This window comes from Botrytis cinerea, chromosome 15 (assembly GCF_000143535.2).
Source record: "Botrytis cinerea B05.10 chromosome 15, complete sequence".
NCBI classification, from domain to species: Eukaryota; Fungi; Ascomycota; class Leotiomycetes; order Helotiales; family Sclerotiniaceae; genus Botrytis; species Botrytis cinerea.
In genome coordinates this window covers 878,634-902,748 of record NC_037324.1, presented here as the reverse complement: position 1 = coordinate 902,748, position 24,115 = coordinate 878,634, and the positions used below count along the sequence as shown (strand labels likewise).

At 44.5% G+C, this 24,115-nt stretch overlaps 8 protein-coding genes across 11 annotated transcripts; 2 read left to right on the top strand and 6 right to left on the bottom strand.

Annotated features, from left to right (window-relative positions):
• Positions 1 to 242: 242 nt before the first annotated feature.
• BCIN_15g02540 (hypothetical protein) lies at positions 243 to 2,276 on the bottom strand. 2 transcript variants are annotated; one of them, XM_024697493.1, is made up of 2 exons: positions 1,830 to 2,276; positions 243 to 1,767 (listed from the first exon to the last, which is right to left on the bottom strand). In XM_024697493.1, exons 1-2 carry the CDS (start codon positions 2,087 to 2,089, stop codon positions 321 to 323), a joined length of 1,707 nt encoding a protein of 568 aa, XP_024553310.1. In that variant the 5' UTR covers positions 2,090 to 2,276; the 3' UTR covers positions 243 to 320. The 2 variants fall into 2 exon arrangements, with proteins under 2 accessions (XP_024553310.1, XP_024553309.1); XM_024697494.1 differs by having other exon boundaries at positions 243 to 2,276.
• Positions 2,277 to 2,313: 37 nt separating this feature from the next.
• Positions 2,314 to 4,298, bottom strand: BCIN_15g02530 (hypothetical protein). 2 transcript variants are annotated; one of them, XM_024697491.1, is made up of 2 exons: positions 2,827 to 4,298; positions 2,314 to 2,635 (listed from the first exon to the last, which is right to left on the bottom strand). In XM_024697491.1, the coding sequence occupies exons 1-2, from the start codon at positions 3,941 to 3,943 to the stop codon at positions 2,376 to 2,378; spliced, it is 1,377 nt and encodes a 458-aa protein (XP_024553307.1). In that variant the 5' UTR covers positions 3,944 to 4,298; the 3' UTR covers positions 2,314 to 2,375. The 2 variants fall into 2 exon arrangements, with proteins under 2 accessions (XP_024553307.1, XP_024553308.1); XM_024697492.1 differs by having other exon boundaries at positions 2,314 to 4,298.
• Positions 4,299 to 6,141: 1,843 nt separating this feature from the next.
• Positions 6,142 to 9,490, bottom strand: BCIN_15g02520 (hypothetical protein). 2 transcript variants are annotated; one of them, XM_024697489.1, is made up of 6 exons: positions 8,706 to 9,490; positions 8,466 to 8,658; positions 8,380 to 8,411; positions 6,884 to 8,198; positions 6,619 to 6,812; positions 6,142 to 6,377 (listed from the first exon to the last, which is right to left on the bottom strand). In XM_024697489.1, the coding sequence occupies exons 1-6, from the start codon at positions 9,207 to 9,209 to the stop codon at positions 6,237 to 6,239; spliced, it is 2,379 nt and encodes a 792-aa protein (XP_024553305.1). In that variant the 5' UTR covers positions 9,210 to 9,490; the 3' UTR covers positions 6,142 to 6,236. The 2 variants fall into 2 exon arrangements, with proteins under 2 accessions (XP_024553305.1, XP_024553306.1); XM_024697490.1 differs by having other exon boundaries at positions 6,884 to 8,411.
• Positions 9,491 to 9,664: 174 nt separating this feature from the next.
• On the bottom strand, positions 9,665 to 13,850 carry Bcamd1. The gene is made up of 4 exons (XM_024697488.1): positions 13,596 to 13,850; positions 11,832 to 13,504; positions 10,660 to 11,780; positions 9,665 to 10,593 (listed from the first exon to the last, which is right to left on the bottom strand). The coding sequence occupies exons 1-4, from the start codon at positions 13,600 to 13,602 to the stop codon at positions 9,996 to 9,998; spliced, it is 3,399 nt and encodes a 1,132-aa protein (XP_024553304.1). The 5' UTR covers positions 13,603 to 13,850; the 3' UTR covers positions 9,665 to 9,995.
• A 17-nt stretch (positions 13,851 to 13,867) lies between these two features.
• BCIN_15g02500 (hypothetical protein) lies at positions 13,868 to 15,005 on the top strand. The gene is made up of 3 exons (XM_001547387.2): positions 13,868 to 14,356; positions 14,411 to 14,426; positions 14,486 to 15,005. Exons 1-3 carry the CDS (start codon positions 14,228 to 14,230, stop codon positions 14,674 to 14,676), a joined length of 336 nt encoding a protein of 111 aa, XP_001547437.1. The 5' UTR covers positions 13,868 to 14,227; the 3' UTR covers positions 14,677 to 15,005.
• Positions 15,006 to 15,095: 90 nt separating this feature from the next.
• On the top strand, positions 15,096 to 17,046 carry Bcbet1. Its single transcript, XM_001547386.2, has 4 exons — positions 15,096 to 15,526; positions 15,822 to 16,043; positions 16,306 to 16,399; positions 16,460 to 17,046. Exons 1-4 carry the CDS (start codon positions 15,516 to 15,518, stop codon positions 16,664 to 16,666), a joined length of 534 nt encoding a protein of 177 aa, XP_001547436.2. The 5' UTR covers positions 15,096 to 15,515; the 3' UTR covers positions 16,667 to 17,046.
• A 286-nt stretch (positions 17,047 to 17,332) lies between these two features.
• BCIN_15g02480 (hypothetical protein) lies at positions 17,333 to 20,670 on the bottom strand. Its single transcript, XM_001547385.2, has 2 exons — positions 18,920 to 20,670; positions 17,333 to 18,864 (listed from the first exon to the last, which is right to left on the bottom strand). Exons 1-2 carry the CDS (start codon positions 20,238 to 20,240, stop codon positions 17,672 to 17,674), a joined length of 2,514 nt encoding a protein of 837 aa, XP_001547435.2. The 5' UTR covers positions 20,241 to 20,670; the 3' UTR covers positions 17,333 to 17,671.
• A 194-nt stretch (positions 20,671 to 20,864) lies between these two features.
• BCIN_15g02470 (hypothetical protein) lies at positions 20,865 to 23,737 on the bottom strand. The gene is made up of 3 exons (XM_001547384.2): positions 22,813 to 23,737; positions 21,177 to 22,759; positions 20,865 to 21,118 (listed from the first exon to the last, which is right to left on the bottom strand). Exons 1-3 carry the CDS (start codon positions 23,450 to 23,452, stop codon positions 21,020 to 21,022), a joined length of 2,322 nt encoding a protein of 773 aa, XP_001547434.1. The 5' UTR covers positions 23,453 to 23,737; the 3' UTR covers positions 20,865 to 21,019.
• Positions 23,738 to 24,115: the final 378 nt, after the last annotated feature.

The window sequence follows — 24,115 nt, the reverse complement described above, 5'->3', positions numbered from 1 at the left end:
AGAGGTTATTGTGTCAGTGAGAATTGGAAAAAGAGCCCAAAGACTCAAAGTTGACGAAATTTGGGCCTTGGGGTGTTCAAGGAGACCTCAGAAAGTCCAGAGATCTACTCCCTTTCATCATTGGCATGTCACAGCATTTGACTGCACTCAGGTACAACATTGCAGCAATACCATCCTGATCGCATTGTTTATGCGTCATTCGTTCCCACATGGTGCTCAAAATCACATATAAACCGCATTCTTGTAAGATGTTGATATTCAATCATGCTTTTGACGGATAAACGACCCGAAATAATACTTTCTTAAATCTCTTTCCTGCATCATATACGGCACAATGCCCCGTTCCCATCAAGCTTCCAATATAAATCGCTACCAACTGCTGCATTTGCCCAAAACAAAAACTCCGGGTCATATTTCTTCTTCACCTCTAATAATGACTTATAATTTGACCCATAATAATCATATTTCCAATACGGATTGTTCCATGTCGCTTCGTTAGCATATGAGCCTCCTCCAGGCGTGACAGCTCGCAACTTTTCTTGCCAACTATTCAATTGTGCTTGAGTGTTACGGATATCATGAAGTTCAGCGTTTTCGGCTAACGGTTTCAAGAATGCCACGGCGAACAAGGCATCACGCCAAGTTGGAAGTACGGCGTTAGGAGTATAGTTTCCATGAGTAATATTTGCCGCAGTCAGGAAGATAGTTCCTCCTTCATCCGTGATATCGTGAAAAGCGGAAATGAGTGCAGGCAGAGTGGCGTTATCTTGCACTGTAGAGCGTGGAATATTTCGTCCGCCTATCGAGGTATTGCTAGTCTCTGCTTGTGAGACCCAGTGATCGTAAGACTCGGCAAAGTTAACATGGACTTCAGCGGCATAGCCGTTGTCCAAGGTGATATCTAGGTCCTCCAGCCTGTTGAAAAATGGTTTTAACGCAGTGTCGATTATCGCCGTTGTGGTGACGTCGGGTAATAAAGCGAAGTTCAGCAAAAACCTCTCGGCTGTAATTGTCGAGACTGTGGTAAGATCTTTAATAGAATCCATCTGAAGTAAAGTTTGTAACCAAGCACCAACAGCAATCCAATACGCAGTACTGTTAGCATTTTCGAAAGAGAAGGCCGCACCCGCCACAGGACCATCATCATAGACTCGAACCTTCATCGAAAGCACTACAGCGAAATTTCCACCTCCACCTCCACTCAATGCCCAGTACAAATCCGCATGGTGTGTGGGTGAAACGAGTAGATGCTGTCCTGTGGCAGTCACAACTTCCCATTCTAGTACTTGGTCGGCAGCTACTCCATAGGCACCTATAAGTGGTCCGTGGCCCCCACCCTGCGTGTAACCTCCTGTCAACCCGACGCCGGAACACGAACCGCCCACGGCTCGATACCCGTGTTTTTGGGCTAGGGGGTATAAATCAGCATATTGAACTCCAGCACCTATGTGCACAGCAGGTCCTGTATATAAAGAGCTACTGTAGTTGAGAAAATTTATATCTTTTAGATTGTGCATCCATAAAGCTAACGAACCGGCGCCTGTTGAGCGTCCGAGAAAATCGTGGCCGGTATTCTTGATAGTAAGTCTGATGTTGTTTTCCCGTGCGAATTTGAGCGCAGCAATAACGTCCGAGGCGGAACTGACGTTTAGAGCGAAAGAAGCAAGGTTTCCTAGCGCACAGATGCTGCTCGTATTTGATCCCAGAAACGGAGAGCAAGAGTTGTTAAGCCAGTAGGGCGACATGATATTAACGGGATCCGTCTCACTAGTCACATTAGCTTTCTTGATCGCATGAAGGTTTCTCTTGAGTCGGAGTGTGCTACGCACAATGCGGATTGGAAGAGCCAGGATTCTTGGATCTGAACGCATTTTTTAATGTCTGGGTGAGGTGCATAACAGGGCTGGGCTAGAGGAACGCCACGGATCAGTTTTCTGGATATGCTTTGGTTCAAGTGTTCCCATGCTGTTTGGCTGGGCCATAGGGGATCGCTTGGGAGGTAGCGGCATGGCGGGCTGGGTTGGGAAAGGAGAGATGGGTAGACGAGAGAGGAGAATAATGAGATGATGATGCTTATTGCGTCTAGCATTTTGTAGAAGGACTGCTGGCTGTATGATACTTCTCTGTTACGATGAAACGAAATAGCTTGTTCTTGTGCTTGTGCTTTGGGGTTTGTTGTATTTATTTTGTTGGGCTTATTTCAGCTTACATGCATGCGTGATCTCGTGGCATCGAAGTTGTTGATCAGGAGGCTGCTTTTACAGACAAATGGATTCATGTGGTGGTACAAACGACGCAGTACAACTCCATGCATGAAAAGCAAAGAATGAGAAAAACAAAGTAGATTCTTGAACTTTTGGATCGTCGTCTTGCTTCTATATCTTTGATACTGCAATCCATACCAAAATCCACACAAAGCCAAATATCAAAGAGAATAGATAGGAAATCTCCAAAGCCAAGCTTGAACATGTTAGAATCGGAGTGGCTCGAGAAAACCAGATTGTTCGACCGTAGTTGCAGGATATCCAGAGATCTTTCTTTTCGGGCGTCGACCAGCATTGCGTACATGTGCAGTAGGGTAAGATGGTCCGAGAGCTGGAAATACTCGTGTATTGGTATTGCCATGAGGTGTTTGCTAGATACATGTTATTTTTTTTTCCCCCCCTTTAGGAATTTTCGAATATTTCAGGGGTGGTGGGAAGATGATCTAGGTAAAGAGGATTAAATGGTAGGGGTTCCTAGAGACTTCCATCTTGAATCCTCGAGTCTTGTGATCATCATTGATAGACAACGATGTCTATTGGTAAAGAAAAGAAAAGAAAATACCTTTAGGCGGACTCCATCCCGAGATATATGATGTACAATCATCGTAATGAGGATATCTCCCCCAGGGTTGGACATTGCTATTAACACGACACCATCTCCACGGGACATATCGATAACCAACCATATTGCGAAAGATCTTAACTTGCCGATCTAGCGCGGCCTCGGTGTAGTCATCTACTATAAATGGTACAGTTGATGGAAATTTATACATGTCTCTTTCGATCTTCAACTCTCGGGTAGATCGCAAACATATCGTTCTTTGCCATCTCTCTCGCTCCACTCTCAACTTCTCGCGTTTCTCTTTTGAATCCAATACCGTGCGGATCTTTTCTGGCTGCAGAGGCTCAGTTGAATCTTGAGTATGGGCAACAGATTCTGGTCGACGCATTCGTAGAAAATCAAAACTTCTCCGCACATACATCTCCCCGCGTCTTAAAGTCAGCTCTTCACGAAACGTCCTCTCTCCTCCCTCTTCTTCTTCCTCTACCACCCAATAGAACTTTTCCATCCTCACACATAAAGAAGCCAGTTGGATAACTGTGCTGGGTAGTCCCCGCATTAGTTCTTCCATTTCCTCCTGCGAGTCGATGTTTCGAGACTCCCCACTTCTCTCTCCTACGATATCATACAGGGCTAGGAAACGCACACGTGCTAAATCTTCTCGATATCGAAATACGCAGCTCCATCCCAACACATCGGGCAGTTGCATCCCCAGAGCTAGAATGTCAATTTCTGGATTAAACCACACTTGGCCTTCATTATCCCAATAATCCGTCTCGTAAGATCTCCAGTTAAACATCCGTCGGTACAGAGGACGGATAGCAGTATACGCATCGCGATTTGTAGTGAGGATGGAAGGGATGTGATAACGAGTAGTCGCGTATTCAAGGGGGGAGATGGGAAGACCGTGATAGGTTGGTTGGTTGCGGGCGAGCCATTCTCGTTTCTCATATGGATTGCGGGGAGTGGGGGGTTGGGAATGGTTGGGTCGGAGGGGTTTGTAGGAGAGGCGCGGGAGAATGATAATGCGGGGTGGGAGGGCTAGATGCCAGATTTTGAGACGCAGTTCGAGGGGGAGGAGGGAGAATTGGGGGAAGGTTTTGGGGGCGAGGGTCATGCTGGGATGAGATGGGATGGAGTGAGAAAATGGAGGGTGTGGGAGGTGGGATTTGGATGCTGATATTTATGCAGGCATTTCATAATTTTATACACACATATGACAAGTCATCTTTCTACATGCTTGTTATTGGGCAAGTTCATTTCACTTACTGTATCACCGATGGATGGCCACGAGCTATTTTTCACGTGGCAAAAAGAGATCGACTCTCGTCTAATGATTCTCTTCATCCATTCATTTATTTGGCTATATAAAAGCAACAAAACCTAGGTAGTGAGTTATTGTTTACCCTGGACTTATCACAGTAAAGTATACTAAATAGGTACCCAGCCTTACAATAGTCCATTCCCAAGATCATGACATCATTCACTGATCCATCTATTGATGGTTATCTCTCGTGCGTGCTACCGAGCAACTTACCGAAATCAGTCATGAAATTTCATGAATCTCGCAATTTCGAATATCTCATCCAGAAAATGCGCAGATAAAATATGCATTAACAGTCAACAATCTATGACACACATACAGTATAATCGTTATTTCAAGGTCACATTTCCTATTTCGCAAATACCTCAGCACCAATCCCGATTCCCCAACCTCAAAAACAACACATCCTCCCCTCCCCTCCCTCCTCTCACCCCGCCCACTCCATCACAACCCCAATCATCTTCAACCACCTCTCAGGATCACTCTTCCCCCCATCCCGCGGCACCGTCTCCGAATCTCCATTCTGCACCACCGCCTCCGCAAGAGTACACAATCCGCTCTCCACAAAACCCACACTCACATAGAGATTCTTCACCGTCAGATTTTCCGGATGGATAAACACACGGATGCGTACATTTTCCTTTCCATCTCGCCGTGCTTGTTTCCGCGCGCTTTCAATCGCGCCCTGGATGAGCATTTTCGCGAGTCCTCTTCTGCGGTGTGATGACGAGGAGTACAGCGCGATCATCTGGTATTTTAATTCTTGAGTATCGGGCAAGGGGGGCGGAGCCCCGCCGAGAGGAAGCGTGAAAAAAGATGCGGGGGATGGGCCTTACAGTTGGACGGAGCCGACGAGGAGACCGGTGTCGATGGTTTGGGATTCTGGGGGAGAAGAAGAGGAGTGCGCGACGGCGAGGAAATAGTGGGAGTTGGGACGCGAAAAACGCGAAAGCCAGGTAGAGGAAGAGTAGAGCGATTCGAGTGCGAAAGTGGAGGCGAAGGAGTTGGGAGAGTCGAGGAACGCGGAGAGTCGGAGCGCGGAAAATTTGCCGGCGAGGTAGGGGAGGAGCGTGGGGGGAGGGGTGTCGATGGGTGAGGAGGGGACTCGGTGGATGGAGTATTAGAAAAACATTTTGGGGGGGTTGGATTGCGGATTTGGGTGGGAGTGGAGGTGAATGGAATGCGAGTGTGAAGAGAGAATTTATAGTCGTTGAAAGGTAATGTAGTTGTTGGCTTTCACTACCTATCTACCTACCCACTGAACGAATTCGAAGTCCGCTAACCAAGATTCCACTGTTGGATGACCTTACAGCCCACCACTAGATAATCTAATAGTCCTCATGCAGGTACCATAAGCACTAATCAGATTTAGCCAGTATACTGGGGTGGATGTATGAGAGTTGCGTGACTTGAGGATATATCATTCCGGCAAGACTCAGAGACGTCGTTACCATGTCAATGGGTTCTAGTAAAAGTTCAAAAAACTGTTGGATTGTTGGCTTTCAGAATAGCTTATGAGAATATCGTATACGTATACTAACGTTGACCTACCTGCCGCGTCAGAAATGAAACCAAGCAATTGGTTATATATGAGTGGGTGTCTAGAACTGTTTAGGAGTATAATTCGCCTAAAGTTGAGTAGACTAATACTTGACTTACAATGATTTCGATCAAACGTGCTCCAGGCCCAGTCTAGTAACTCTTCTCCTTAATTTTCATCAAATGATACTTCATTCTGAATGATAGTAGCCGTACTTTTCGCAGAGCTATCAATCTGTTGAGATCCCTTCTTTCTGCCGGAGCCATCTTAATTTTCCGTCTCCTATCCTTTCTCACTGAAGAGTTTCTCCTCATATTCTTTTGCTCTGCTTTTAACTTATCTTCCTCCCGCTTCTCTAACTATTTTGCCATTTATTTCGATGCTTGATTGGTGATTTTTCAACCATAATTAAGATGCAGACCATGCTGAAGCCAGTCAATAACGTTAAGAATGTCATTCATCTATGCATATAATTCGAACAGAATAGAGGAGTGTATCAATTGTTCGACTACAGTGCATCATTCTTTAGCTTCCTGATGATCCTCCTCATACGTTTCCACAATCCCCTTGTACAAATCCAAATTCAAAATCATTCATCCCCTCCACCCCAAGGTCTATATCCGGAAGATGCTGATCATGCATCGGTAACTGATTAGCATCTGCCCTGATATGACTGTCAAACAATTCCTATTTTCTCATTAGTAAAATGTTCATTTCACAAGCCCACATGAATTCATGATTCTAAAATATCCATGCGCCTGAGGTTCCATGCTCCAGGCCACAGCCCGACAATCAAAAACTCTGGATATCTAGATTCAATTGAATCCCATTTTGAATCTTGTATTGATCTCAAATATTGAAATCTTCCAATTGCCGGACTACAGTTTGGACTACTGAAACCCTGATCCGAAAAGAAAAAGATACATACCCAGTCAAAGTCAGTAGGGATATCCATCAAAGAATCAAACGGTGCAGACTCGTTGAGAGAATCCGTTTGAGGGGGAATAGGTTGGGTGGTCTCCAAATTCATGTAGGAGGAATTTGGAGCGGGAGCAGAGGAATCCATAGACCACGGGACCGCTTCTAGCGGGTTTATAGTGGCTTGGTTCATTGCGAATCTATCTATAAGATGGCAATAACATGTTAGCTATGGGGATAGCATTAGAGTCTTGCAATGATTGAGGATATTGTACCTTCCAAAGACAAACCAGCCATCGAATCTGTATCATTTGTGCCTGAATTTATACCCCAAGATATTTGTGACTCCCCAAGTGCCACAGAAGCCGTACCGATTTTTCTCATCATTACAGACAGCACATCCGCTGCCCGTTTAAACTCCGGGTATCTCATTTGCGTAACCTGCCATGAATCCGACGACATCTTTAGCGCAGAAATCATATCCAGTTTTCGTTTCCGACACGAGGCGCCTAGACACAAGCCGTTCCTAGGGCTTTCTCTAATTTCTTCTTCCAGTATCCTCATCGTCTTCATGTACACGATCATTGCCGCGAGTAGAAAATCATGCATCGTTAATGAAGATGGAAAGCACCTATCTCGGGCTAACACCCCTCCTGGTTGTGTAGCTTCGTAAGTCTGTTTTTGGAGATCGAGAAGCTGCATTGCGGCATCGATACTGACATTGACGGAATATTCTCGCTCAACATAATCCTGATTGCTTACAATATACTTACGGTGTAAAACGCATCGACTTTTACATAGAAGGTGAGCGATATTCAATCTCTGAATAATCAACTGTGCTGGGTCGGCGACACAACTGTCTATCGGTTGAAATCGGAAAGATGGCGGTATAGTTGCTTGTACCGCGTCCAACTGGCTATCTAATTCCATGACCTCATCGTAAGAAGGAGGGGATAATGAGTTCGCATGTGTTGCAATTTTCCCGAACACCTGACATATTTTGTTCTTGAACCGAACGTACGATATTGATGTTACCTCTGAGTCAGGTCGAGCGGGTGGAAGCTCTGTACAATCTTCATCGAAATCCGAGTCGTTCAAATTTCGGGGCAATTGAACATCACTATCAACGGATTCAACCATACTAGGCAATCCAATATGAAAGGATGACAATAAATCTATTTGTCTCAAAACGGCCCAAAGTCGTCTACGCATCTCTCCTTGGAACGGAGTAATTTGTCCACCAACTCTATCGGGATCTCGATGAAGACCCATTCGTAAGGCTAACCGGACAGCAACACCAAGCACCACATAGCAGTTCACCTGATTAGAATCGTTCAGCATAAATTCTCCTTCCAAATGAGCGAGAATTGCTTCAATTGTATACTTTCCTGGTTTTGTGTAATCCGATAGGCGGATGCATTGGATACAGTTGCGTCGATATGTTCGTATCGTTTGCATTTGAGAAGCGCGCTCATCTGGACTTTCTTCGCCTGCTGCATAACTGGAGAATAAAGACAGACACATTATGCCATATAATAAGCCCAGCCAACAGAGAGAAATTTCATGAGGATTGGCCCAAAATTTCAGATACTGATCGATTTAATGAGTATGAGCAATTTCGGACATCAAGTTTCAAGAGATAGAGAGCAATCTATATAGCACGCAATCGATAACAGAAATGAAAGACTTTTTCAGCATGGTAGCCGTAGAATAGTCTCTCTTAGATCTAATATTTCAATCGATTTAAAAACGGAAGAAAACGTTACGTTACCTCTTTTTGAAAAGTCGGAGCATGCAGAATATCTTGTAGAATATCTTAGCATTGTCCCACGACTCATGAGATTACTGGGGACCTACGCAATGCAGGATTGGCTCCATGAAAATAACCTTGAACAGTCCTATCAACGAATCTACGGGCAGGTAAAGCTGCCAATAGTTTGGCTTTGGTTGGTGGTGCATCTGTGTTGAACAGCAGCGTGGTTTCCGGCCCAGTCTCTTCTTCAACATCATCGTCTTCTCCTTCATCAAAATATTCTCTGACTTCTCCTATCTATTGAATATCAGTACGGGCAACTCCATGCAAAGGAAAACTCTCACATCATTAAGAATTGCAGCCCAGTGAGTAGCGCCAACATATTGTGTTTCCTTCCCGCCAATTACAATCTGCCCTGGGGGAGGTGTTGTCTGTTGGATAGTTGAGGACTTGTCTAAACTAGATAGGGAATTGCCGGCCGTATTTGATCTCTGATCTTCCGCTGGGATCCCCAGAGCCTCCGCTCTGGCAACGAGGTTTTCGGGCTCCTGGCCATCACGTGGAGGAGTATGTGGCCCATCTGATTGTTGAGAATTCATAACATCCTTAACCAAACTTTCCAGGTGCTTCAATCTTTTGTGCATTGTCATCGCGGCTTTCTTTCTAGGTAGGGGCGTGGGATATGAACATGATCCTACCCTATCCTTCTTTTGACATTGACTGCACGGTTGAGCTCGATCGCATTTAAGCTTAGCATGTCGACATGGTGTACAACTCAATTGAACACGATTTCTCTTAGAATGAGCCGTAGCGGTCTCTTGAGAGGTAGATGTTGATGGTGTGTCCATTCTGGTTGATGTTTACGTTGATTGGCGCTGATGGTAAAGACAGCAACAACTGGCCGTCTCGCAACGAACCACTCGGCACAGAGTATAGAAACTCAAGTAGTGATCGATCTGTAAAGAAAACGGGGATAGTAAACGATATCAAGCACTTTTTAAAACAATCGTTGAATGTGTGACATGATGTTGGTGTTCTTGGTGTTCTTGGTCTTCGTAGTAATCATAAGAGCAAGGAGCCTGCTGAGGTTGTCCTTCGCCGGTGAAATTCAGCCAATGAGCTTCTCTTCACAGCCCCCACTCATTGCGACACATATTTTTCACGGAGGTACATTACAGAACTCTCTACGGGGAGAACACGCAGGTCGTGTTTGCTCACTTCCTTAGCACCGACAACAATTCCATTATTTTCCTTCAATTAACTCGAAATATACTGCCTTTTTATGTCAGATGGGATCATAATTTGGTAAAACATGCATTCTATATTCTAAGTTGGCCCGGTGATCTATACTCACTCACTGTAGCGGATCTATTCTCTGGTATGTTCATAAACATTTCATTTCCTTATTCAATCCATATCAAAATAACATCAACGCCGATTTATCTAAGCTACCAGAGGAGTCGGTTCCGGTGCACAGCCAGTCCCTCCTGTCCTCACGAAAAACTAGACCGCATAACCATCTATAGCAAGCCATCTCGATTCATATTCCAAAACCATCATCATGTCCCAGCCATATCAAAGATTGTACTCCCATAAATCTTAGTCTTCACCCACCGCTTCCCAACTAAAACAACTCAGTTGGAGTCGGCTGCATCATCGTTGTCTACATCACTATCTTGCGCGTCAATCTCTTCATCTAGCTTTCCATCTAATGTCGCTACACTCTTGTTATCGTTACCCCTTTTTAACATCATCAAAGCATGCTCGTCACTTTCTGTCACACTGTTCTTTCTGTTGCTTTCTCTCCTCTGCTTTCTGCTGACAAGACCTGGGAAGATTCTTGGTTCACTGCCTGAAAGATGTAGATCACTAAAGCCTGCTTCTAGTCCCCAAGACTTTTCACGTCCCTTATTGGCTGAGAGTGGCGAATTGAACGACGAGTTTGGTTGCGTGTGTTGATTTGGCGTAGCATAACCAGATGGACTATCAGTACCTTTCTGATGAGATTTGAGATGAGAATCTAGGTGTAGCTGAGAGTGGGAAGGGGGGATGCGAGCAGCCTGAGCAGGATTTTGTTGGTATGATTGAGAGGGACCATGATCGGCCACGCTAACCGAAGCTTTCATGGATGATGTTGGCGAATGTGGTCGTGGCCCTGGGAAAAAGTTACTTCCATCTACTGGGGCTGATGTTTGAATTGCTGGAGTTGACAAAGCAGTGTAACGCTCAATCCTGTTTTTTTTTATTAGCATTGCATGTATTTTGAAAAGCTAGCAAGGAAGTAATATATTGACTTACATAGATAGCTCCTGCATCAATGTCTCGTGTCGGAAGCCTTCCCTAATATTTGGGACGTTGCTCTTTGCCATAGTATTACCCTTTACACCGGGTAGATCATAGTCTGGACCTAACCATCTCTGCTTCACAGAATGTTCAAAGCCACTTTGAACGACTGAATTTTTGGCCAGTTCACACATATCCACTGCGCTAAGCTTGTAAATTTGTGCAGCGACCGAATATTCCTCGATAAGTGGCTCTTTTGTGAAAGCGAATTGCAGAGGATCATCGGTAGAGAGAGAGACATTGAGACCTCTCTTAAAATAGGAAAGGAAAGGGTTTCTTTCATATGCTAGGAATAGTGCATTGTTACTCAAAGGCGACATTGCTACTCCAATCTGCTCGAGATAGAAGATGTATTGTAGCAAAGGTACTTTTCGAAGCAACAAACCATGACTAATACTGTGACAGCAAAGAACCGCAGCAGCTAAATGATCAGTATCACCAGCTTCTCCACAATGAGGTCGTAGCAAGAATGTGTTGAAGCCACGCTGCTTGCGCCACACATTCAAAGAAGAAATGTTGGCGAAGAGGTAATAGATCCAATAGCTGTAAGGAGGATTTTGCTTAGAGTCCCATACTTTTGGCACAGGGAACTTTTTGAACAATCTTCGCTCGGCTTTACTCTCATCATCTACACTATCAAATCCGATTACTCGTTGAAGGAAGACGTGAAGCTTTGGGTGGCTAGATGGATCTTTGGTTACTTCGAAGAGAGGCTGAAACAAGTTTATGATAACTTGTTCGAAATTCTCCATCAATCCACTAGATTTGTAAACGTCGAACAGTCGTGGAACCTGGATCAACCATCGAACGTTGTGTGAGAATAGTTTGTTGTCAACAACCCATGCTGCTAGTTTGTCCCATTCGTCGAGAGTTCTTCCGTAGATGGAAATTCGCCATTCAACCATTTGATACTTGCTTGATTCAAGATCTGATATGACCTCTTTAGTGATTTCTGCCAGATATCTTCCGTTTATGAAATTGTCTGTCTTCAAGAAAATCGTTCTTAATCGAGATTCCCCAACAGGATTATATTTCAGATTGAATTTGTCGAATCGATGGAAAGAATCGGTGTGAGCCTGGAAAGTAATTAGAAAAGTGTAACAAGATCCAAGAAATCATCAACGTACGTGCATATCGAGAGTATCGATACTCAAATCATAAGAAGTCAAATTGATACTTTGAAAAACCTCGGCTAACGTGAGATGTTTACCATCTCTGAACATGACAATTTCATCAGGATTTTTCTTCATCTTACTCTTAATGAATCTAAGCAGATGCTTTTGATTCATACAGGCGGAGTGATGAACGTGAGTATCAACCTTTCTAACATTGTAGAAATCTCTGTGTGGTACACGTTTACTGTCCGCCATTTCTTGATATTCATTGAGAAGAACGTAAAGATTGAATTTGCCCTCCAAATACTGCAAACGACGATAAGCAAAACTTTTACTTGGGCCATCAGATGAAACATTGAGAATTTGTTCCAAGTCCATGTAGAATTCTCTGATATCAGGGATGTTGATTACGGGTTGTTCAAGCTCTTGAAGCTTTGAGTTTTCGTAGACCTGGAACACTCCACTTCCATCAAGTCTGAAGGTCATTTCTCCAGGTGGAGGAAGTGGAAGTAGATCTTCCATTTCGAAGTCAGAACCAATGTCTTGCCCGGGTTTTCTTTTACGCAGGGGAGTTTTGGGGGCACTGCGTGCACTAGTACCCTGGGCTTGTGACAATTCTGATGCTGCACCGCTGATTGTTCGCTGATGGCTATGAGCTTCAGCTTGAGGTGACAATACCATGCTGTTCGCCATGCTATTGGTTGTACTATTTCTTGCATTTGTTGCTGCTCTCTCGTCGTGCCAAGATGGCTCGGGCGGCGGTGGATAGATACTCCAGTTCGGATCGTCTTTAGGATTATCACCATCTTCTTGTAGCGACAGGCGAATGTATTTGTGCCTAATGTCTATCACTTTTTGAATATTAGTGTAGATGGATGCGAGTTCTGCAGTTATGTGGGCGTCGGAATCGGCGAAGCCGCCTGCACCAGAACCAAGGCCAACACCGGCACCTGCACCATGCAATCCTTCCATTTCTAGCAATGGTTTAGGTTCGTGAGGAAGTTCTGGGTGAGCTGCATGATCTCTAGCTTCCTTGTCTGCTTTAAGAAGATATTCTCGTCTATCGTGTAATCCGGGAGTATGAACAAAGGTGCCTGCAGCAAGACTCGGTTCTTGAATTACAGCGCTCTCAGGATGCTTTCCAAGGTCTGCCAGACCAATAGGAGGAGCAGTTCTGAGTTTGTTGAGATTTGGGAGATTTTGTGTGCTCTTTCCCGAAGCTTGACTTCCAGATCTATTCAATCCTCCTTGTTCGGAGTCTATAATGTTAGGGAAGGATCTGGGCTTTAACACAGGACTCGGAACTGCAGACTTCTGAGAATTACCCCAATTGCTGCCACTGCCAGCTTTGTTGCCTTCCAACTGGCTGCGTTGGAAGAATAATTTGGCATCTGCCTGACTCATCTCCTTCTCTGCAAGATAATCGAAGTATGCCGTTTTCTTTTGCTTGTCTCGAGCTAACATTCCACTCTGAGACATGGGAGTTTCGAGGCCGGGTGTATCATCAGATAGGAGAGCTGCCTCTGGAAGCATGTCGTCTGGCTCCTCCACTAGATCTTCAATGGCCCCGACATAGCCCTCCTCCGCGATATCATTATCTATGTCTGACATATTGGAAAATGCTAGTTTGGAAGGAACTCTGGGGGAGGAAGGTAGTTTTGAAGGGTTCTGCTCTGACGATGAATCTGGATAAAATATGTTAGCCCCTCATATTTTGTGTACCCTGCAACGCGGGGTTGGAGTGAAGCTATGTAACGCCAAATCTTATGTCCTTACCAGGCATGCTTGTTTCTTGCTTATCCTCGATGGCACCGAGAAGATTGTTGTTTCTTGCCGTCTGGCCAGTACTCGGATTATACGGTCTGATCAAACAAGCGGAAGTGGGAAAGCGGAAGCAAGAAGCAAGAAGCAAGAAGCAAATCTTCAAGGGTGAGTGATTGCAGAAAGTTGGTTGTTTAACCTTAAATCTTTATGTTCCTGGGGCTAAGAAAGCACTCCGGCGGCCGTCGCGAAAGGCCTGCTAATCCGTCCACCAGGTGGCCTACTATGGATACCTACATATGGAGTGTACTGATAGCTGATATAAATTCACAAATCGGTACATTTCGACAAATCAAAGACCAGGGAATCTTTCTTGGCCCAGCTACAATCTTCGCGTCTCCCTCTTCATGAACTTTGACTTTGCCCAAATAATGATTCTTTGCATGTAGAGTGGTGACAACAAATACCATCTAGCAGCTATTGAGTGAGTACTGGTGTACTAGCTGCGAAGGACCGTGCCATCCACCACCCGACCCTAGTTACTTTCCTGTCGCCGATTCAATCTTTGTCACCTTCCCCAACTTCAACCCTTCTTCCCGTTACCCCAAAACAACAACAGCTAGCTTTTTACCAATCCTCTCACAAAGATGTCTGCACAAACCGGTTCTGCGGCCGCCATCGGCGATAAAGGCAAAGGCAAGAGTGCTGCTGAGCCCCAAGATGTCACCATGGGTGAGGGCGGCGATGATAGCTCCAGCGAGGAGGAAGTTGATGATGTAAGTTATACTCGAGAGTACTGCATATTGTCTCCTACTGACAATACTTCTTAGGATGCCCCACCGCCAGGTAAACTCTCAAGGACTTGACACTGCTACTTCTTGATCATGAATTGACAACATACATAGCTGAAGAGGTCGAGGAGGAAGCTTCAGACAACGAAATCGACAAATCGAATATCATTCAAGGTCGTCGCACTCGTGGCAAGCAAATCGACTTTGCTGCCGCTGCCAAAGATCTTCCAGCCGACGATGATGAGGATGAGGATGATGACTTTCAATCTGAGGGCGAGGAAGATGATGAGATGGGCGGAAACTAAGGGAGAATGACGATTGCATTTTTGGTAGATTGGAGGAATTCGATTCACTCGATAATCACTCATTTTCGCCGAATTTCAAGACCTTTTCCATCATCGCATTCACGCTCGTACTTAATGATACCACATCTTTCCGTTTCTTCACCAAAATTTCACGACGCTAGGCATATGATTTGAACGATTGATATGGGACATCAAGGGAACTGGGGGGAGGGGTTGGAGGGAAGATGTTTTTCAGCACAAGCATGTGTGTACTTCTAGATACCAAACAAAAGGGGCGTCCATTGCACATTGCATCCAGTTCAAATCTCCAAAACCACGAAATTTGCCCAAGTGAAAAGTAAACAAACCAAGCAAAACAAACAAGCAAACAAACAAACAAACAAACAAAACAATCCCATTTCCCATTTGCAGTCAGCCTTGCAAACCTTCCTCGTAATTTTTTCTGCACAGACTGGAAATCCCATCATGATAAACCAGATAAAGAAAACCCACAGGATCCCATATTAAAGAACCAGGATAATGTCCAATTTTCTCAAACTCCAAACCCGTTACCGCATTCTCCTTCAAACTACCAAGATAGCTATTCCATCACGCCAGATTCTAGACTTTTATCTCCCGTTCGTCCATGCTGCGTTTCGAAACACCATTATTCGAGGAGTGACACGATATAAAACACCATATCCGTCAACAAGCAAGCGAACACATCTCCCGATTGCGATTGCGAGGGCGAGTGATAAAGACGAAGACTAGATTTCTTATCTTGTTGATTGCGAAGGGGGTTGATTTATCTTCACACACAATCGGATCGCAGCTTTGTACTTGATATATTTGACGAAATCATGGCGAATAGGTGTGTATGGTTTCTTTTTCTTGCTCTTGCTAGCTATGCAATCTGAGACTTTGCGCATCCCGTCCGTCGTCCCTTTCTGCAATCTATGCGGTAGGTAGGCAGGTATGTAGGTATAATTCGCAAACACGGAACTGGGGATTCGGAATTCATGATCCATAGATACGAAGTACATCTTATGCGCATGGCCAAAATTCCCTCTCAAAAAACATCTTATTCTCATCTGCTCCGCAATGCCAATACTCTCATCTCAATACATTTGAATAATCCATATTGATATTCTCGGGCATCTCCACAGATTCGGCGCATCGTCTCTCCATCAACGCGATCCGCGCAGTGCGCTTTTCGAAAACTATAACGCGGGCGCCAGTCCCAGGAATGCGAGCTCGAGTCCGGCGCCTAGGGGGTATGGGTATAATGGGGGAGGGAGTGTAGGAGGGTATTCGGGAGGGGGGTATGGAGAGAGAGAGGATAGAGCGGGGAGTGCGCAGGGGTTTAGGAGCGCGACGCCGAATAGTAGGTATGTACTTGATGATAGATTGTGGGTTTATGTTATGTTGTGTTGTGTTGTGCTGTTCTAGTTTTGGAAAGAGTGAGGGAATTGGAGAGAGGGAGATTAGGAGGACACGAAAGCATATGATGGGACATGATGAATGCAAGTGCACACATCTCCCTCTGAAACCCCCTACAACCCACCTTGTCATTCCCATTCCCATACCCATACCCATACCCATACACAGCACAAAACAAAACAAACTAACCAGCGCTCCGTATGTCCCCAGGGGCCAATACAGCGACGCCGTACTCAACGAACTCGAAAGTCAAAACAACGACCAAGTCGAAGGTATCATGGGAAAAGTGCGACAACTGAAATCCGTACGTTCTCCCCCTCTCTCCCCTCTTTCCCACCCTACCCTAACCCCATCATCCCCGCAGATGACCATCGCCATCGGCGACGAAATCCGCGAATCCTCTGCGCTCGCCGAAAAAATGAACGATAATTTCGAAGGCGCCCGCGTGCGCATTCGAGGAACCATGAATCGCATGTTGATCATGAGCCAGAAGACGGGGGTGAGTTGGAAAGTGTGGATTTTGTTTTTCGCAGCGGTGTTTGGGTTGTTTTTCTGGGTGTGGGTTTTTTAGCCGGGGGAAAGGGGGGGGGGGAAGCAGAAAAGAGAATTGTATAAATACAAACTACATAATACGTTTACCGCACCGCAAAACACGAAGAGAAAAGAGAGAAAGAGGATGAAAAGCAGATTCGAGAAAGGAAGTAAGGAAGTAAGAAAGAGAGAGAGAGAGAGAGAGAGAGAGAGAAAGAAAAGGGTAAGAAAATACCGATCGATACACCACAGTCTAATAATGAAATGCACGGAATAACACGCACGACATGACGGCGTTATGGAGAGAGAGAAAATCGGGTGGGTTGTTTGTATCTTCATATCATATCATAGCATAGCATAGCATTGCATATATCACAACGTATCAAAACAAAACGAATCAAATCAAATCATAACATAGCAAATTTCATGATCACTTGACGAGTCGTGATTTATTAGATAGTGGGTGGGGGTTTGTGATTGTTTGTTTGGGTTATATATGTTTGTGTATATCTATAATTTATCTCTTCAAATTTTCATCTTTTGGCGGAAGAGAAAGAGCAGGCAAGCCCCTTAAATTTCTCTCCGCATACATTAGAACACCTCGTCTACCTCCCTCATTTACCTCCCCAAACATCGAGATCCAAAAACCCCCCATACCACTTCCCACCTACAACTTAGCCCCAATGAAAATTCCCTACAAGAAATCTGATAGTTTCGCAATTCCATTCATTAATTGACTAACTGACTAATTGACTAACTGACTATCGTAGTATGAAGGATGTCCGATCATATCACCATATCATCCCATAACGAATCATGGCACTTATCCTCTATCCCAACCGCTCCTAGACCTCTAAATCCCGCTAAATAATAAAGAACCCTGGTATATTCTCCTACTCCACCCAACTCTATCCCACCCAGTTGATGCTTTTAAAGCACAGTAGAAGCCCCCCCCCTCCCGTTAACACCATTGAAACTCCCAAAGTATAATACAACTCCCCCCCAAGATTCTCCCAATCACCTTCCCTCATACCTTCCCTTCCCCTCACTCCCTCCCCACAAAAATAACCACATTAATCGCCGCCGCATACGCCTCCCTAACCGCACAACTCAAACACGACTTCCCCACCACCGCCACCACCGCATTCAATCCCCAATGACTACACCACGCTCTCGCCATACATTCATTATCCTCCACGCCCCAAGCCTCGATCACCAATACCGTATCCTTATCCACCCCCTCCATAAGTTCCTTAAAGCTCCACTTTGCTCCCTTCCAATCGTAACCTTCTTCCCAACTCCCCTGAACCCCAAGTTCCTCGGGTTCCGGCGCCCATCCTAACTGTAGATCCTCGTTTAAATTATCCCCGCCAACACCTGCCCAATTATGTATATCGAGCAATTGATTCATGCGCGCAATCTTATACACATAATCGAAGAAAAGAGGATGAGGACCATTGGAACAAGGATATGCGGTGATGAATGAAACATCATGAGCTAATCTCAACCAATGCGATTGGCCTTTTCTAGCAAAAACCACACAGGCATCATAAGTAGGCGGTCTCTTTCCTATTTCACTACTTCTCTTTGGAGATCCGCCGTCGAGCTGCTGATTTGGTTTTGCTACTTCGAATGCTAATTTTTCAATGCGAATGTTATCTATAGGTGGTGAGACCAAGTCTAGCTTGGGTAACACAAATTCACTGACGGGATAGACTGGATCGCCAGGGTCAGGGGGACCAAGAGGATCAGATCGAACTCGCATGCTTAGGACGTCGGTCTTGGTAATAACTTGAGGAGTCACACGTTGACGAATCCGCAACACTTGAGTGCGTTCGATATCCGTGGAAGCGAGAGCTGGGCCAACCCAACCTGCAATCTCTTGACAGGTGGGAGCAAGAACTTTACCAACAATAGAAGTTGATGCCCAGAACGTACTACCTCTGTATTGAAAGCCGGAGTTCGGATACATATGCGTAAGACCCCCAAGGTCAACACCTCCATCTTCATCACAGTCGATCAAAGTGTTCATAAGAAGCCACGGTTGCGTGGGTCCGGGTAGAATTAGGCCGGTGCAAAACGACATAGCATCTGCAGAACGATCTTCAAGAGGTGAAGCATCTGGATCTAGCTCTTTTAGAGCTTCATCCACCATCGCTAAATTGGGCCACTTCATAGCTCTTGCGAATTTGCGCAAAGCTTTAACTTGCGATCTCTTCTTTAGAAGTCTGAATTTAACTGTATTGAAATCAGCCTCCTATCGTAAAGAATCCAAGAAAATGTGAAAACCTACTCTGTTGAAATTCATCACCAGTTTTATACTTTTCAATAGTCATGCACTCTCTCCACTTCTTCGCAACAGCTAGGTCCCAAGAGATCCACGGTGGTAATTGCGCCAACAACCTCTCTTTTGCTTCCTCCGAATGGTGTTTTGACTGGATTCTCAATTCCAACTCCATGCTCAATAGTAACTGGTGAAAAAACGCTCGATATCTTCCATGATCAGAATATGCCCCATCAGCAAAGAACTTAGCCACAACATGATTTTTAGGTTGACTGAAATCAATCCATTCACGTCTTGACAACGCAATTATCAGATCCGCAATCTGTTTCTCCATCCCCTTTTTGGCAATGAAGGATTTGTCGAGATCCTTGAGTAATACTTTGTATAAACTCTTATATAACATATCTTCACTCTCATCATCAATCCCAGCTTCCAAGTATATCAAGCGATCCAATATGATTTGCAAATCCACATCCCTCAGCGTTTGGACACCTGAATCGCGAAGCTCGATTGGGGCATGTGGATTACCATTTACACTGCACCAGTGATTCAACGTAATAGTACCTCTCAACGTGCCATAATAGAAAGCCATACTAGGCTGCTCAAGAGACTCCCATGGCCGATTTGCCTCACCAGGCGCTTGTAACCGCATGGAATCGGCCATAAATGCCCTACTAAAAATCTCCGCGCGATCACTTCCAGCCCCTCCATTCCCATTACAAGTCGCATATAGCGCAAAGTATTCGTCGGAAGCATGTGCGATCGATTCCATTGTTCCTTTAAAAACGGGAACTCCATTAGCAATCAATTGCATCGCTTTTCCTTGTGACAATTCGGCGTCGTTTGATAAGTCAACAGGTGGCCATTCCATCAATGAGTTAACCTTGGGCGCTCTTACACCCTCCTCTGCATATTTTGAAGATTTGCCTGTACTAGGTCTTGCATGGTGAGGCGAAAGAGAGGTAGGATTGTTTAATCTATTCGAATGAGATTCATCATCTGCGCGACGTCGATAATCTGTATGTGGTGAACGAGAAGTCGAGGCACTCAAATTGACCGAATGATGTCTGCGAGGATTTTCATCATCTTCGCGATCTCTATTGTCTCGATTTCGATGTTTGCGGGAAGAAATCGAACCATATCCATCACCCTCGTCCTCTCCATCCCTTGAGTGTTTCTCTCGATTTCTCCTACTTCTCCGATGTTTTCTGCGCTCTCTCCTCGGTCTCTGTTCAAATTCCTCCTCAATTTCTGGCTCTAACTCTGATTCCTCCTCACTCTTCTTCTTGCCCTTCAGCAAACCGACTATCTTGTCCTTAACGCCAACCATTGTCGACCTATCTCTCAATGCCTCACTGTTGCCTCTCACTGTTGTTTCCTTGTCGAATTATCAAATTTCCAGTCTCAATTTCCAATTTCTCTAATCGCCTCACATTCATTCGCAATCGAGTTCTTTTTAATCGTAATCAGTGATTGATTAAATCTCTCATTCATGAATTCACAAGCTCACTCCAATCCAGGTCTGGTGTAACGAATTCCTCAAAGGCAGCAAGGCTGAATGACAGATGAACGAGTAATAATAAAAAGTCAAGTATGATGGAATATTTTGGGTCTTCATACAGACAACCATACAAACCGATGCGGCAGTTCCTCGAGGCCACACTTCATCATACTGATCTCTGGGGAAACCAATATGTTCGAAGTGGTTAACATTGTCCAGACAAAAGTTGGACAAATGATGTTGCAAAAAAGAGATGGCCGAGTCTCAAATATCCACTGTAGCCTTGTTATTACATCCCTATCATCCCTATCTCTTCGGTTATCACCCGGCTATTTCACGGGAAAGCACGTATTCATGCTTGGGGAGTTGATCTAGATGCATTCATGGAAATCACCGAGTAGGTGCCTTCTTCATTGCTCCCCTTGCGGAGTACATTTCAGTCGTGTCAGTTCATGATGCCAAGTTATAAATTGGGGTATTACTACATCTTTAAAAATATCTACTGTACAATTGAGCAAACAACTTGGTATACATATGCAGTGCTAGAAGCTCAAGCTCGCTCGGAACATACAGCGAAAGGATCCACTACCCCTCAACCATACATTTATTTACAAATCGATCTTGAATTCCTCTGCCGTTTGATTAGCCAACATCATGTTGGCTGAATCAAGTCCATCTTCTCGGTACTTTGCCATAGCTTGTTTATACTACACGCATATTAGTTAGCTATCACCTTCCACTTGATAATCTGTTGCGGAAGCTTACCTTGAAGAAGAAATTGAGCAATAAGGAAACCATAAGGGCAGCGCTGACAATCATTGGTCCAATCAAATTATCGAAATCTTTTCCGCTTCTGTCAACAATCATCTGTCGCCGCGTGTAATGCATCCAGTAGCCCCAACTTCCAGCAAAGATGGCAATAACAATATATGCAATACCCATAGCTTCTGCAATTTCATCCTCTCCTGCAGCGGTGTATAAACTAACAGCAAGAGACCCCAATAATATGCATATGTGTTGCCATTTCAAAAATGTACGTTCATTGGCCAGCCAAACTTTAGGTTCAACTTGTAATGGACCTGAATCCTTGATGAATTGAGTAGGTTTAGTAACACCAGGAGGCAATTGAAAACTTTTCGATCGGCGCGATTGGGCATAACGCGAGAGGGAGAAAGATGGAAATACAGATGCCAGGGTGCCATATCCACCTTGGTTACTTGAGCCTCCAGTTTCGTCTTCGTCATTGCCAGCATCTCCAGAAGCGGTAGGACCATCCAAATTGGATCTTCTACCAGCTCTCTCCTCAGCAATCATTCTCTCCTCCATATATGACTTGCCTACCGGCGAGCTCACAGCAGGTTTAAAACTTGCGCTTGCTTTTTGAGAAGTTCCAATGAAGCTACCGATTACAAGATCGTTCTCGGCCTGCTTTGCTTTTCGAGATTGATCTTCTTCCCATGCCGCTTGTGGGTCTTTGCGAATATCATCCGTTAAGTTTCCATGCCATGAAGGATAATCGTTGACGTTATCTTCGAAGAGGGATACAGCACCTTGAAGGAATTTAGAGAAGCCTGGCGCTGCGTACACAAGATGCGAACCCATCAAATCCTGTACCCATTGAGGCTGCTTCTTGGTTGCATCATCCTTAACTTTGATTTCCAACACCGAATATGGGAATCTCGATATCTCTCCTTGGTTTATGTTGCTGAATGGGTATGACATGGCACTACTATCAATGTCGCGTCGGTGCCAGCTCTTGGGATCTCTGCAAGGACGGTCCTCGTCTATACAGTCTTCACGGATGAATGCCAACTGAGTATCAATAGATATCCTAACTTTGTCGTCCAATGGCTTTTGAAAGGCAGTTCGAGTGTAATTGGCTCGCAAGATCGGTTGTAAGCCGTTCTCCTTGATCAGTGATTGAATATCGTTCACAGTTTTTTTGAAGGCCTCGATTCTTGTTTCTGGCAGCCCTTGTCGTTCCATCTTTTGTATACTCTTCTCCATTTTGTATTCGCCTTTGATAAAGGAGTCGATATACTTTTCCTTTATCAAAAGCTTCTTTTCTTCGCTGGTGCCATTCTCATGTACAATCTTCTGTTCAAAGTGAAGCTCTGGGTTGTCCTTCAGTTGGCCATACCATCTTATCCGCAGTGATGTAGCATTTTCCTTCTTTTCCCTCTTTTGGTCGTAGAGCGTGAAATCCGGGCTATCGAAATAGAGAGAATTGAGAGTCGGGTCGGCTTGAGGCTCGGGGCTTTTCGAGGACGGTTCGCTATATACCACAGCGGGAAGTCGACGAAGGATATAGGTCTTGACTTCCAGAAGATTATCGGAGTGAACCCAAACTACAAAGAGGTTTATTAGTATACGAACTCGTGAGATGATCTAACCTACTTACATTTGTACGCAGTGTACTTCTCTGGTGTTTGTGGTTGCGATTGAACATCAGAGGACGAAGTTACTGCAGGATCCGTATTATCGTCCAGCTGTTGGCGAACGACAAAGTACATCATCGACAACTGGTTGAGCAATGCTGAATAGCCCTGTTCCGAATTGAAAGGCCTCTTCTGCAAACTCATTTGTACCATCGGCCTAATCTTATAGTTGTTGCCCCTCTTGCGATCATGTTTCTTGACAATCTTCAAGAAGGCGGTATAATTAATGCTGCTGTATTTCTTCAATTCCTTTGTATCATTGATGATCGCATCGAGCTCCTCCTCAATCTTCTTGAATTTGGAGGTAAGAAGATCGTCTTTCGATTTCCCGTCTTCTGGCGCGAGCTCTTTGAGTTTCTCTCCAGTCGTATTAGCACGCTGTTCCAATTTTTTGAATGTAGATTCTTGAAAAGATGCGATCTTTTCCAATTGGACATTTAGGATCTCCTCGCAGAATTTAGTTTCATCATCTGCGGTCCACGGCCTGTCGTCACCCTCCGATGCTGAATCTTCTCGTAAGAGGTGTTTAAGCTTCGCATAATCGATGTATTGGTCCTTCCACGGCGGATAGATTGACTTCTTCAATGTCTGACCAAAACGCATGGTGACGGTGAACCGAATTTATTTTATTGTAAGTGTTGTTGTTGGTTGAATGAATGGTAAGAGTGGAATTGGAAGTTGGAAAGATTTGTTTTGTGCTGAAGCTTGTGAAAGCTATAAGGAGGTTGGAGCTTAATGAAACCTTATTCGGTGACGAAATCAAATATTAACCAATGCTAAAACATTCAGAAGACGATGATAACATGGAAATTCAGACGAAGTAAGATATACCACGAGATAAAAATCTGTCACCCAAAAAACCCCATTAAATTGAATTACAGTATTACCTATATAAAGTACAAACTAGAAAGATGTTGGAAGTCTCATCAATACATCGTAGTTGTGTAAATTGTGAATCTAGCTCTATATGGATGATGCTAGACTTCTTCGTAATTAAGCATTTACATGTCACATCTGAATCCGAACATTACATTCAGAGAATTCGAATCTCCCACCTGAATTAGAACATTCAAAGAACATGAATGTCAAACTCGCACCCGAACAGTCACAGACATGAATCTCCAATCCGCACTCGAACAATCACAAAACCCAATTATCCCATCCACACTCAAACATTCACCTCAAAATCCAACCCAGCACATGTCTAAATCATAGGTACACACTACATACTGCATACATCAACTATAAAAGCTTGTCAATCCCATG